We start from the raw sequence: 15,142 nt of genomic DNA, 5'->3' as shown, positions 1-15,142 counted from the left end.
GTCAAAACAGCAGTTTTTGGCATCCTTTAAGGGCTCTAGTCCTTTTAAATGTCTCTTGAATTTTGGTAACAAAAGAAATCTGAATGGGCAAGATGAGGGTTGTAGGGTGGTTGGGATAAGATTTCCCAGTGAAACTCTCATAACTCAGCACTTACTACCGTAGAGGAATGAGTAGATGAATTGTCATGATGAACAGAAAAAGTCCTCTGCCCAATTTTCCTTTCCTTTTTCTCACCAGTTCAATTTTCATTTCTCCTAAAGCTTCTTCCTGATAAGCTCCTATAACTGTCCTGTGCTTTTTAAAAAAAATCTATCAAGATTATCCTTTTGTTATTAAACAAACAAACAAACAAACCAGAAAACAGTTACCATAACCTTCTGAGCTCACCTCTCTGCCTTGAATTTAACTGGCTTACAAGATCCTCTCAGAAGTCTCTGTTTTGATTGACGTTTTTTTAAAGGAACTAGAATGAGATGAAGTTTATTACTGAGAGAACTTGTCTTCAGCCATACACTGATCACAGACATGTTTAAAACGTATTTTGTTTGGAATAAACCCATTCATGTATGACCTGGAATCCTAGCAGCAATACTTTTTGAGTTACTCTCAAATGAGGTCGCTGGGAAAAATGGAATGAAAGATAATGGAATTTCCCCATGAACTTTTTGAAATCCCATCATATTTCAAGAATAGGATGGTTTGATTTTGTGGTGATTTATCACTGATGACTATAATTCATTGTTCTGTGAAGTCCTAGTGTGACGCTGTAGGATAAGCACTGAACTGCTAATCACAGGGTCAGCAAACCCACCAGCTGGGTTTGACAATCTTATACTGGGTCGCTATGAGTCGAACGGAACCCACGCCATGGCACTTAGCAACAGCAACAATGATCCTAATTACCAGACAGCACTTAACAACAACGATCCTATCAGAAAAACGAATGCTTCCAATTTTTAGGCAATGAACTTGGTCATAAATAAAAACTATCAGCACATTGAAAAGAGCACATTTCACCTAGTGAGGCCACTTATCCCAAACGATATTTATTGTGCTTTTCCAGAATGTGGAAATACCTGAGATGACAAAGGACTCTTTCCATCGTGGTAGGGATAACGATTGGACACCATTGGAATAACTCCCTTTATAAACAGACTGTCCAGCAACTTTTCGAACAAGTATTTTCCCTCCTGAATTATCAAGCACACCGCTGTGAGGAGAAAAAACAAAACAAACCAAAAAAACAATTTTAAAAGAATGAACAGAAAACAATTGTTTGATATGATCAGCAGGCTATCAAGCCAACCTTCATCTTTATTTTGAGATCATAGAAACAGCAAGATTAAGAAAAGGGTCACCATAGCCGCAGCCCAGCTCCCAAGAAAGGTGGCTTCATACACAGTCTGACATTTGGGTTCTCAGGTATAACTTCCTTTCTCTTATTAATGACTTGATTACTTTGCCAGTCAGGAATCTCTCTGCTGCTAGGCCTCAAATTTCCTTTCTTTGGTTTCTTCATCCTCACTACCTTTTTGATTTATAAACATTTAAAAATAAAAGCTTAAAAAATATTTTTATTGTGGTGTAATGAATGTATCCACCAACAGCAGCATCCATATCAACCATTTTGACTTGTGTAATTCAGTGATATTAATTATATTCACTATGTTGTCTAAGGAGTCCTCGTGTGAATCTGTAAGATTAGCACTGTACCGCAAGGTTGGCAGTTGAAACTTACCATCTGCTCTTTGGAAATCCTATACAGGGTCATTATGAGTCAGAACCGACTTGATGGCACTTAACAACAATAACTATATGTTATTTGACAATCAACATAATCTGTTTCTAAAATTTTGTATTACCCTTAGCAGAAATTCAGTACTCTGTAAGCAATAGCCCTCCATTTCCCCCTCTGATCTGCCCTGGTGGAGTTCTGGTGTGGCGCTGTGGGCTAATGCACTGGATTGCAAAGTCATTTGAATCACAAGGTCGGTGGTTCAAGCTCACCAGTTTCTCCTTGGAAATCCTATACAGGGTCGCTATGGGTCAGAGCCGACTTGATGGCACTTAACAATAGTAACAACAAATCTGCCCTGGTGACCACTCATAAACTTTACTAGATATAACGTGTCTGTTCTGGATATTTCTTATCGATGGAATCATATAGTTTTTGTCCTTTTGTGTTTGACTTATTTCACTCAGCATGTTTTCAAAATTCATCCCTATCATAGCATGCATCAGGACTTCATTTCTCTTTATGGCAAAATAATTTTATGAGATATCACATTTTATTTACCCATTTATTTGTAGGTAGACATTTGGGTTGTTTCCACATTTTTACTATTGTGAATAGTATTGCAGTGAACATTGGTGTGCATGTTTCTGTTTGAGTCCCCAATTTCAGTCTTTTGGGTACATACCTAGGAGTGGAATTGCTGGGTCTTGCAGGGTAAGTCCTGAACTATGAACCTAAGGTTGGCAGTTCAAGCCCACAAGCCACTTGGCAGGAGAAAGATGAGGCTTTCTGTTTTCACAACGATTCACAACCTTGGAAACTCCATACAGGGTTGCTATGAGTCCTAACTGACTTGACAGCACTTAACAGCAATGATGGTAAATCTGTGCTTAACGTTTTTAGGAATTCCCACTTGTTCCTTTAAGAAAAATCATTCTCTTGACTATTTCCAATTTGGTTTTCTGAAGTCATTCAATGACTCCAGGTATTTCAAAGAGTGGTATGAAAATATTATTTAAAAAGTAGTTTGATTCCTTTTATTTGGAGCTGAGGAGGGAAAGTGTATTGCTAAATTGAACTCACTAAAAAGAGTCTCCCAAAGAATGGAAATTGTTTCTTTAATAGCCACCATTTTACAAGGTTTCACATGCTGATGTGATATATCCTGAAGAGATGTCTCTGACTCTTTTCCTCTACATTAAGGAGCTCTGGCAGAATAGTGGTTATGAGTTGGGCTGCTAACCTCAAGGTCAGCAGTTCAAAACTACCAGTCATTCGGTGGGAGAAAGATGAGGTTTTTCTTTGTTGGTAAATAGTTACAGCCTCAGAAACCCTATGCAGGGTCACTTTGAGTTGGAACCCACTCCACGGCATATAACCACCACCTTCCTCTATGGAGTCCTGGTGTGGTGCTGTAGGTTAATGTGCTGGACTGCAAAGGCAGTTTGAACCACAAGGTCGGTGGTTCAAGCTCACCAGTTGCCCTTTGGAAACCCTATACAGGGTTGTTATGGGTCGGAACCGACACAACAGTACTTCACAACAAAAACAATAACCTTCCTCTCTGTTAGTTAGGGACTCCTTTCTGGTTCCTAAATATCATTTTCATTTATCATTTTATTACCTCAGAGCGTGAAAAGGCTCCTTTGTGCCTCTAATTTATGGCTCAGAGGCTAAAAATGTATCAACACCTCCCTGTCTTTTCATCCCCTCTCCCCAAATGAGAGTTGCTATTTCTCACCCTTCCACCCTCATGCTGAATCCACAAACTCAACACTCAACTTCCCAATGACCCAGAAGGAAAGACAGTGATAATAAGAATTGACGTATGAAACACTTAATAGCTTTAAAATCATTTACACTTACAGTATTTTGAGAGGGGCCTCCCAGCAAACCGGAGTTATGGGTGGAATAATTTAATGTTATTCCTATTTCATAGAAACCGTTTGAGCGAGATTGAGTGATTCACTCAGGACTTTATAGTTAATAAATTGCATGGCAGGAATTAGAACCCAGGTCAAACTGACCTTGAATCTTAGGTTTGTCCGTCTTGGTCACAGCTGTCTCTCAGGGTTCTAAAGCTCAGGCACCTCTGATATCAACTCCTCATTACTTCATCCAGTCTTTACAACTCTGCCCTTTCTCCAGTGCAGGCTCTCCTCAGTCTGCTTACCTGCACTTTTCCCAACTGCTGTCAGCCTGGTCCCACTCCCTTGCCAGAGACCACTCTTCTCATTCACATGTCTTTCTGCCTGTGCTGCTCGCCACCCTGGAGAACCTGGCTCCCACTCCTACCTGAGGGGCCTGTGCTGTCTGCGTCTGTGAGTGGAGCTCAGATTCCAGCATCTCCTTCCCACTGATACTCTGCCAGCTCTCTGTCACTTTCCTCTTGAAGGCTGGAGAATCCTCTTCTCACAAAGGAACACTGATTTTGCTCATCTTGTACTCTTTCCTAAAGGCTTCTTGAGTTAATTGTCTCCCAGTTGATGGAGAATTTTCTCATAGAAAGGACAATAGTTTATGCTTTAGTATATAAAGACTTTCCAATGGTGTGGGGGAGCTGCTGGGACCAGCTTGCCAGACTCAGTGGTTAAACTTTTAGAAGTGTGCAAGCAGTTGATTTCACATCTATAGATTCAAATTGGTTGAGTATTTATACCCCAGATGGTGGCAAATCAGGATCCGCTGCCCCTCCTTTTTAGAGAGCTAGTCGTTAAACATATACAAGTATACCACTGGCCTAGGTCAAACATTCTAATTAAAAAAAAAAAAAAATTACTCCAGGCCTCCTTTACTTTCAATTAGTGGGGAAAATGGAGGCAACTCTTACCCTTTCCTTGTCCCCAGGGAAATTATTCTGCCATTGCATTTATATTCCCGTGGACCTATAAACTACACTTGTGAAGATGTGTTTGTATGCATGTGTGCATGAGTGCTACTCTTGCTTAAGAATCAAAGACAGACACACTGTGTTGTTGTTGGGTGTTAAGTTCATTCTGATTCATAGCGACCCTACCTACAACAGAATGAAACATTGTATCATCTTCACAATTGTTACGCTTGAACCCATTGCTGTTGCCACTATGTCAGTCCATTTTGTTGAGGATCTTCCTCTCCGCCGTCCTCACTTTCAACGCTTTTTAAAATTTTTCTGGCAGCCCAAGGTATTTTCTATATTCTTTGCCAACAGCACAGTTCAAATGCATTGATTCTCCTCTGGTCTTACTTATTAATACTACAACTTTCACATGCATATGAGGTGATTGAAAATACCATGGTTTGGGTCCGGTGCACTTGAGTCCTCAAAGTGTCATCTTTGCTTTTTAACACTTTAAAGATGTTTTATGCTGCAGATTTACCTAATACAATACATTGTTTGATTTCTTTACTGCTTCTTTCCTGGGTGTTGATGGTGGAGCTAAGCAAAATGAAGTCTTTGGACATGTCAATCTTTTCTCCATTTATCATGATGTTATTTACTGAGCCAGTTGGGAGGATTTTCATTTTCTTTGCATTGAGGTGCAATCCATACTAAAGGCTATAGTCTTTGATCTTCATTAGTAACTACTTCAAGTTCTCTCCACTTTCAGCAAGCAAGTTTGTGTAATCTACAAATCGCAGGTTGTTAGTGACTCTTCCTTCAACCGTGATGCCCCTTTAATCCAGCTTTTTGGATTATTTGTTCAGCATACAGATTGAATAAGTATGGTGAAAGGATACAACCCTGATGTACACTTTTCTTGATTTTAAACTTTTGTTCTGTTCTAACAAGTACCTCTTGGTCTGTGTACAGATTCCTCATGAGCACAATTAAGTGTTACGGAATTCTCATTCTTTGCAATGTTATCTATACTTTGTTATGATCCAAGGAGTCAAATGTCTTTGCAGGTTCATTAAAGCACAAGTAAGCATCTTTCTGGTATTTTCTTTTTCAGCCAAGATCCATTGGAAATCATCCATGCTATCCCTTGTTCCATATTCTTATCAAAATCTGGCTTGAATTTTTGGTAGGTCCCTGTTGATGGGCTACTGCAACATTTCAATTATCTTGAGCTAAAATTTACTTCCATGTGATATTAATGATATTGTTCAATGGTTTCCATATTCTGTTGGATCACCTTTCTTTGGAATGGGCACAAACATGGATCTCTTTCAAATAGTTGGCCAGGTAGCTGTCTTCCAAATTAATTGGCATAGATGAGTGAGTGTTTTGTCAGTTTGTTGAAACATTTCAATTTGTATTCCATAAATTTCTGGAGTCTTGTTTTTTGCCAGTACCTTCACTGCAATTTGGACTTCTTCCTCGAAAAACATCAGTTTTTGATCATACGCTACTTCTTGAATTGGTTAACATCAACCAATTCTTTTTGGTACGGTGACTCTGTGTATTTCTTTCATCATCTTTTGATGCTTCCTGCATCATTCAACAAGAGATACTAGCTGCCACTCAGAATGGAGAGGTGCAGGCCTTGCTGGGTAACTCTCAGGCTTCTTAAGGGGAATGGGGGGTGGGGTGAGGGTGTCCTTAGAACTCTCGATCTGGACTGGGCTGCTGGTACCTCCTGTAAGGATTGTGGACTTTGAGAAGTGGATAGATGTAGACCTATGGTGTTTTCATGAGATTTTTCTGTTGCATCAGAAAGTGAATTCCCATTTTGTGGGTGGATTTGACTGGAGGATATGGACCTCCCGATACATCATCCTTAAGGAGAGCAGGGACTGGAGAGGTCAGGGGACAGTGAACTACAGGAGATGGAGTGCATGGAAGACTCTCATTTGAGAACACCTTAGAAGATGCTGGAGAACGGAGAAAGCCTGAGAGACCGTGGTTCTATTCATCTGACAGGCAGGGGCTCGGAGCCTTGGGGACATGGGGAATTTATGTAAATGTGATCTCATTTGTCTCTCAACCAGACTTAGGTACTTCATATGTATCCTGATAGAACAAAAACAGCTCCATTTCTTTCTTTTCCATTTTTATTTTACAAAAGTTTCATTTTTTTTTTTTTTCACATTCCTTGAAGCACCTTGTTGGTGTTAAGTGTCGTAGAGTTGGTTCCGACTCTTAGCAACCCTGTATAGGGTTTCTGGGAGCGACTGGGGAGTGTGAACCACTAACCTTGCGGTTCAAATGGAACTTGAGGTTGAGTGATTATCCTATGGAGCACTCTGCACAATGCTTAATGTGGCCTTGATAATCACCTCCTCCCTGACATGGCACCAGGGACTGGGATGATCACAAGGTCAGTGTCTCAGCTCAGAGAACAGACTGCCCACCACTAAGCAGGCTCTGAATGGCTGCATTTTTGAGGGAGGCCATCTGGTCAGAAATTAGCCACAAGACTGCTCTGTAACTCTTGCACTGTCTCAGACAAAGCCCCTCTCTACCTGGCACTTTGTTCCACTTTAAATACAGGGATCAGCTGAGGATAAGACTGGACCAGAATCTGTTTGTTAGATGCCCTTTAGTCAGTTCCAACTCATAGCGACTGTATGTATGTCAGAACTAAACACAGACCAGTCCTACGTCATCCTCACAATCATTGCTATGTTTGAGCTCATTCTTGCTGCCACTGACTCAGCCCATTTTGTTGGTGGGTCTTCCTCTTTTTCACTGACCTACTACTTTATCAAGCATGATGCCCTTCTCTAGGGCATGGTTCTTCCTGATAATATGTCCAAAGTACATGAGATGAAGTCTTGCCATCTTCACAGATGAGGGGCATTCTGTCTGTACTTCTTTCAAGACAGATTTGTTTGTTCTTTGGCAGTCCATAGTATAGTCAATATTCTTCCACAATATCATTATTTAAAGTCAATATTCTTCCACAATACCATAATTTAAAGGCATAAATTCTTCTTCAGTCTTCCTTATTCATTGTCCAGCTTTCACATGCACATGAGGTGATTGACGATATCATCGCTTGGATCAGGTACACCTTAGTCATATTTTAACACCTAAAAATTATCATATGCCATAAATTTGTCTAGTGCAGTACATCATTTGATTTCTTGACTGTGCTTCCACGAGCATTGATTGTGGATTCCAGTAAAATGAAATCTCTGACAACTTCAATATTTCCTCTATTTATCATGATGTTGAATACTGGTCTGGTTGTGAATATTTTTGTTTTCTTTATTTGAGGTGTAATCTGCACTGAAGTTTACAATCTTAGAAACTCATTAGTAAGTGCTTCAAGTCTTTTTTAATTTCAGCAAGTGAGGAGGTGTCATTTTTTAGATCACAGGTTGTTAATGACTCTTCCTCTAATTTTGATGATGCCTCATTCTGCTTTATATATAGTCCAGTTTCTTGTATACAGATTGAATTTTGCTATTGTTGGTAAGTACTACTGAGTTGGTATCAACTCATAATGACTCTATGTTTGGTTTCCGAGGAGTGGCTGGTATTCAAAATGACTGCAGTCCAGTTCATTAACCCACAGTGCCATACCAGTATACAAGCAACTTCTGTTCTATTCTGCAGTTGGCCCCTGACCTTGTTATGATATTGAATTAAAATATGATCCTTCAAATATGTTCATTTTCCCTTTGGTTGAGAAGAATCAAAGGAACCACCCATTATAAGATATCTCTGCATGGTATGTTGTATGAATATCAAATCCTTTAGTCTGCAGTAATCTAAATTTCTAAGTAAAGTGTGTGCTCTCCAGTCCCCAGGTCTGACTGAGGGGGCTCAGGACAAGGTGTGTAGCTACTTTAGGTGCTTTCAACTTATGCTTCTTATCCTCCTTGGGCATTTTAAATTCTGCTTTCTGAAAACAGACTGATAGCATCCAAAATTCTCATCTAGTTCCTTTTAAAACTTCTTTATCATCCTCACCTTGAATAGTAGAAACACTTTCCAGATAGTGTTTCCTACTATATTATTCAGTGGTTCAGGAAGTGACAATGACTTTCAATTACCCAAGTAGCAAATTTTGTTGTTGAAACACTCACATTTTTCTCTTCTGTTCCTTTACTCTCCTCTCTTTTTCCTCTACTTCAACATTGGACTGCAGAGTGCCGTCTTCTGATTTTTCTCCTCAGGGATGTATCTGTGTATCATGGGACCTTTCCCAATCCTGACTGCTTCAAAGTCTACCTTGCAGCTCATGCTTGCTTAGTACTCTGAGCAGTTCCGGGGCTCTAAAGTTTTTATGTAAATGTGCCACTTGGACTCCAGGGTGGAGGTAGGATATGAGTTCTAATCACAGTTGTGCAACTAATTAGAAATTGAAATATATTCTTAATTTGTGCCACAGTTTCCCTTCTAACAAATGGGGACACTGTCAGCAATGGGGAGTCCTGATGTGGCACTGTGGGTTAATGTACTGGACTGCAAAGTTGCTTTGATCTGCAGAGTTCAGAGTTCAAGCTCACCAGCTTCTCCTCAGTTGTTATGGGTCGGAACCAACTTAGTGGCACTTAACAACAACAACAATGACACCATCAGAAATATGGTTGTGAACATGCTGGAAGGAGAGAATCACAATGTGAGTGGTTACTGCCATTATGGTGACATCGTTGACAAGATGAATTCCTTTGTGTGGCTCTGTATTGCATAGGAGACATGGAAAGACAAGGGAGAGCCCGAAGGTACCGGTGGGAGCAAATACCTACCATCTCAGGTTGTAACTGCAAATCACAACCTTCAGATAGGTTCAGCCTCTGAAGCAGATGTCAGTCTCCAATCTAGAGTGTCCACAGAGATTGGAGCGTGTTGATGGTGTGTGTGGATGTGGATGGGTGTACACGTGTGTGTAGAATGTGGGGGACTTGCACATGTGTACAAGTATTTAGGAAAATACAGGAATGTGTGAACACACGTGTAAAGGGCATTCACATGCATTTGTGCATGTGTATGCAGATTTGTATACCTTTTTCCTTGTTGCGTGAAATTGATTTCAGGGTTGAGACAAACATTTATATTCCAAAGACTCAAGTTAAGACATAGTATTTGCTTTCCGATTTTCTTAATGTTCCATTACTTATCTTTAGTAGGGCTTTAGTAGTCCTGTTCCAAATGAAAAACCAGTTCGATTATCATCCCACTATGGCAATGGGGAGAAGAAAACTGTGGTCATTAGAGATCACTAATGATTCCCAAACATATTCTACATATGTTTTCTTCCTTTTTCTCCAAATTTCAGAGAGGGTACTGACAGTCATTTTGAAAGGGATTGAGTTTTATACCTTCTTCTCTCTTGCTGGCAGAGGTACAACTGAACAATCCACTGATCGGTATGCAGGTAAAGAAAAAGGAAAAAGATAGCAGAAATGAGAATCATTCAGCAACTTTATCCTGTATCTAGTGTCTGAATGTTGACTTGGGAGACATGTCTTAAGGCAGTGCTGAGGGGCACAGGTTCTGGAATCAGCTGGACTTGGGTTTGAGTTCCCACTCTGATACTGTTTAGTACTGTGACTTTAGAAAAGTTGTTCAACCTCTCTTCACCTTAAAACGGAGATAATATTAGTAGCTATGACTATAAGTTAGGTTTGAACCTCAAGGGTGGCGGTTCAGACTCATCAGCCGCTCCTTGGAAAGCCTATACAGGGTCACTATGAGTCGGAACTGACTGAACGACACATAACAACCACAAAAACTACCTTGGAGAATTGTGGTGAGAATAAATAAAGATAACATAGGTGAAGTACCAGGCACATAAATATTAGTTTTATAATCAAAGATATTAAGTAAATATGCACTTCCCAGCATTTTGACAGCAAACCTACTGAGGCAAAGAGGCACAAGGATTTTGTGAAAGTCACTTTGGTCTCCATGTAGGCAATGACTTAATCCAAAGCATATCATGCCTTCAACCACTCTTGCTGGATCTCAAACCAACAGCCGATCAAACATTTCCACCTGTCACCTGCCTATCACTTCCCCTGCTTCCACTTGTCCCCACACCACTGCCATAGCTGTGACATTCCTTTCTCCATACAACACATACAGATAGAAAACAACAACAGAGATACAACATTTACATACTAGAGAACTTGGGTCTCCTTGTCATGACAATGCAAGAATAGACTTCTCCTTCCCTCCCCGTCAAGGTGAACAGAGCAGACAATCCTCATTTCCAAAGTGCTGTGAAAGAGGATCCAGACCATGCACAGCTCCTGGGGCATTCCATCAAGAGAGTGGACCAGAAATACATAGCATATTCAGTGAAATGTGCAAACTTTTGTTTGTGAAACCTGGCAACCCTCCGCCTGGAGCCCCCACCCTGCACCCTGATTGCTGATATGAAGTAACTCATTGTTGCCCACCTGTGGACCGCAGCACCACACACGCTGGAGTAAGATGCATATACATCAGTGCCATATACGTGATATTTGGGGTCTTGGCATCCTGCTGGACATTTCACCATGAACACAGGATCAATAATCTTTCCAGCTTTGACATCACAGTTGATTGGAGGCACAGCTGGAAATACAAAAGGAGATCAGAAATGATATCTCAAATTATCAGCATATATATGGGGTGATTCTGCCTGGTCATAATTGTTCATTTAGTTAATCGCTAAAAGCCCGAGTCTGGGCTGACCTTGGATCACCTCCATAAAATGAAAGCAAAGATATAATAAAGACATTCTTTAAACCAAATGAACAACAGTGGCCATCTAACCTGTTTAACCTTTTGAGAGCAAAAGCAAAAAGCTGATTCCTGGGAGAAGAGCAGAGTGTGGGACCCTACCCAGAAAAGCAGTGATTCCAGAGATGGAGACAGAGATGATGACGTGGATAGATGGAGCGGCTGGGGACCCTAGACCCAGAGGGGGAGAGGGGCTGTGTGCTGATGACTGGGAGCAGACTTGCAGAGTATACCCTTTGGTTGGTTGATGATGCATGGAGGGGATTGTAACCATGACAATGAAACGATATATGATAAGATGAATGTAAAGCTAATGTTCTCCCTTGTAAAGTATCACATAATTCACAATAAAACATTAAAAAAACACAATGAAAACCTGATTCCTGTGCTTACTTGGACCGTCAATTGATTGAAGATGAGAGCTTTTCGAAAAGACCCACCTCCAGTGGCCAGAAATGCAATCTCAAGTCAATGGCAGGAGAGTAATAGTTTTTAAGATGCTCTGTAGCTAGCCTCCCAAAAGAGAAAGCTCTCAGGTCACTTTATAGGAGGAAGACCAGTGGGGGTCGGGGAGACAAAAATTGTAAAACGAAACCAATTCCATTGCTATCAAGTCAATTCCTAGTTATGTTGAGCCCACATAGTACAGAGCAGAACTGCTTCATAGGGTTTTCTTGGCTACAGTCTTAATAGAAGAAGCAGTTCTCCAGCCTTCTCTTCAGAGTTGTTAGATGGGTTCAGACCAACAACCTTTATGCTAAAAGATAACCATAAGCTGCTTGTATCCCTTACGTATTCTCAAAGTCTTCCAGGGAGAGTAAATATGTGAAACATGGGCCTTGGAGCCAGGAATGTGTTTTAACTTGGTGGGAGGATGGTAAATTGATAGGGCTGGGCCAGATTAAGGAGGTTTGAGTGCTTGTGTTCTGTGGAGGAAGGGGGAGTATGCCCTGGAAGATTTTGGACTGGGGAGTTATGTAGTAAAATGATCTGTTTGTCTTAACCCTAGAGGATGCTCAAGGTCTAGATATAGGGCCAAGGTGGAAATCTGCCTCAACATTCAGTGAACAGTTGGGATCTCCCCTACTGAGTATCCAGAAGAAGCTCACTGGTTCTTTCTTCCCTCTGGGTTGGCTTTGTTACTGATGTGCCAGACAAACACCTTTCAGAGGCCACGTCCTCCGGAGCTGAAACTTTGTCCATCCGCCCTTGTTTGGAGAGAGGCGTTATGGTGCAGTGGTAGAATTCTCTTTCTATGTAGGAGACCACCCATCTGTCAGTTTGTCATACTATGATGGCTTGAACGTTGCTATGATGCTGGAAGCTATACCACCAGTATTTTAAATACCAGCAGGTTCACCCATGGTGGGTAGGCTTCAGATGAACTTCTGGACTAAGACAGACTAAGAAGAAGGAGAGAGTGACTACTTCCGAATAGTCCCTGAAAACCTTCTGAATAGTCATGAAACACTCTAGGATAGTGCTGGAATATTGAATATTGAAACATGATGAACAGCATCACATATTGTCAGATGTAGTGCTAGAAGACAAGCCCCTCAGGTTGGAAGGCACTCATAATAAGACTGGGGAAGAGCTGAGAAGACTGCAATGTAGAGTTGACTGTGATGACATGAATGTGTTGAGTAAAGCTTTTGGGACCTTCATTTGCTAATGCAGCACAACTCAAAATGAAGAGAAACAGCTGTAAACATCCATTAACAATAAGAACATGGAATGTATGAAGTATAAAACTAGGAAAATTGGAAGTTGTCAAAAATGAAATGGAATGCATAAACATCGCTATCCTAGCCACTAGTGAACTGAAATGGGCTGGTATTGGCCATTATGAATCTGACAATCACATGGTTTACTATGCCAGGAATGACAAATTGAAGAGGAATGGAGTCACATTCATCATCAAAATGATCATTTCAAGATTTATCTTGAAGTATAATGCTGTCTGTGATAGGACAATATCCATTTGCCTACAAGCAAGACCAGTAAATACAGCTATTATTCAAATTTATGAACCAATCACTAAAGCCAGTAATGATGAAATTGAAGAATTCCATCAACTTCTTCTGTCTGATAGTGATGAAACATGCAATCGAGATGTATTGATAATTATTGGTGGATAATTATTAGAATGCAAAGGAGGAATAATTATTGGTAATTGGAATGAAAAGAAAGAAGGATCAGTAATTGGAAAATATGGCCTCGGTGGTAGAAACAATGCTGGAGATAGCATGATAGAATTTTGCAAAACCAATGACTTCTTTATCACAAATGCCTTTTTAAACATAACAGATGAATATACCCATGGACCTCAATAGAAGGAATACACAGAAATCAAATTGACTACATCTGTGGAAAGAGACAGAGAAAAAGCTCCATATCATTAGTCAAAACAAGGCCAATGACAGACTGTGGAACAGGACATCAATCGCTCATATGCAAGTTTAGGCTAAAGCTGAAGAAAATTAAAACGAGTCCATGAGAGCCAAAACATGACCTTGAACATATTCCTCCAGAATTTAGAGATCATATAAAGAAAAGATTTGATGCATTAGACACTAATGACCAAAGACCTGAAGAGTTGTGGGATGACATCAAGAACATCATACAGGATGAAAGCAAAAGATGATTAAGAAGACAAGAAAGAAGGAAAAGATCAAGATGGATGTAATCAGAGACTATGAAACTTGCTCTTGAGCATAGAGATTCTAAAGCAAATAGAAAAAAGGAGGAGGCAAAAGAACTGCATAGAAAATATCAAAGGTCAGTTTCAGAAGACAAAAATCAAATATAATGAAACGTGCAAAAATTGGGATTTAGAAAACCAAAAAGAAAGAAAATGCTCAGCATTTCTCAAGCTGAGGGAACTGAAGAAAAAAATTCAAGCCTCAACTTACAATATTGAAGTATTCTATGGGCAAAGTATTGAATGATACAGAAAACATCAAAAGAAGATGGAAGTAACATACAAAGCACCAAAAAGAAATGGTGTTATGTTCAACCATTTCAAGAGATAGCATATTATCAAAACCCAAGATACTGAAGGAAGAAGTCCAAGGTACACTGAAGACATTGGAAAAGAACAAGGCTCCAGGAATTGATGGAATACAAATTGAAATCTTTCAACAAATGGATGTAGCACTGGAGACACTCACTCATTTATGCCAAGGAATTTGGAAGACAGCTATCTGGCCAACTGTTTGGAAGAGATCCATATTTGTGCCCATTGCAAAGAGAGGTAACACAATGAAATGTAGAAATCATTGGACAATATCACTACTATCACATGCAAGTAAACGTTTGCTATATAGAATTCAAAAACAGATGGAACATTGACAGGGAAATTCCAAAGGTTCAAGTCAGATTCAGACGAGGATGTGGAAAGACAGATACCATTGCTGACATCAGATGGATCTTGGCTGAAAACAGAGAATACTATAAAGAATATTTGTGCTTTATTGACTATGCAAAGGCTTTCGATTGTGTGGATCATGACAAGCTATGGACGAAATTTCTGAGAATGAGTATTCCAGAACACTTAGTTAGGCTCATGAGGAACCTGTACATAAGCCAAGCTGTAGTTGTTTGAATAGAACAAGGGAACACTGAATGGTTGGTTTAAAATTAGGAAAGTTGTGCACCAGGATTGTATTCTTTCGTTATACTTATTCAGTCTGTATGCTGAGCAAATAATTCACAAGGCTGGATTATCTTAAGAAAAATATGACAGGAGGAAGACTCATTAACAACCTGTGATATGCAGATTATACAACTTTGCTTGCTGGAA

General features: G+C 40.1%; 1 protein-coding gene across 1 annotated transcript in view; it reads right to left on the bottom strand.

Moving 5' to 3' along the window:
• The window catches only part of VIT (vitrin), a 207,136-nt gene that overhangs the window by 107,847 nt on the left and 84,147 nt on the right, over nucleotides 1–15,142 (bottom strand). The window contains 2 exon segments of the mRNA XM_006839358.1: nucleotides 1,078–1,211; nucleotides 11,016–11,172. Coding sequence (XP_006839421.1) covers nucleotides 1,078–1,211; nucleotides 11,016–11,172 — 291 coding nt within the window.

The sequence above is a fragment of the Chrysochloris asiatica genome, unplaced genomic scaffold (assembly GCF_000296735.1).
Source record: "Chrysochloris asiatica unplaced genomic scaffold, ChrAsi1.0 scaffold00024, whole genome shotgun sequence".
Lineage (NCBI taxonomy): Eukaryota > Metazoa > Chordata > Mammalia > Afrosoricida > Chrysochloridae > Chrysochloris > Chrysochloris asiatica.
This window is presented reverse-complemented; position numbering and strand designations above follow the sequence as displayed.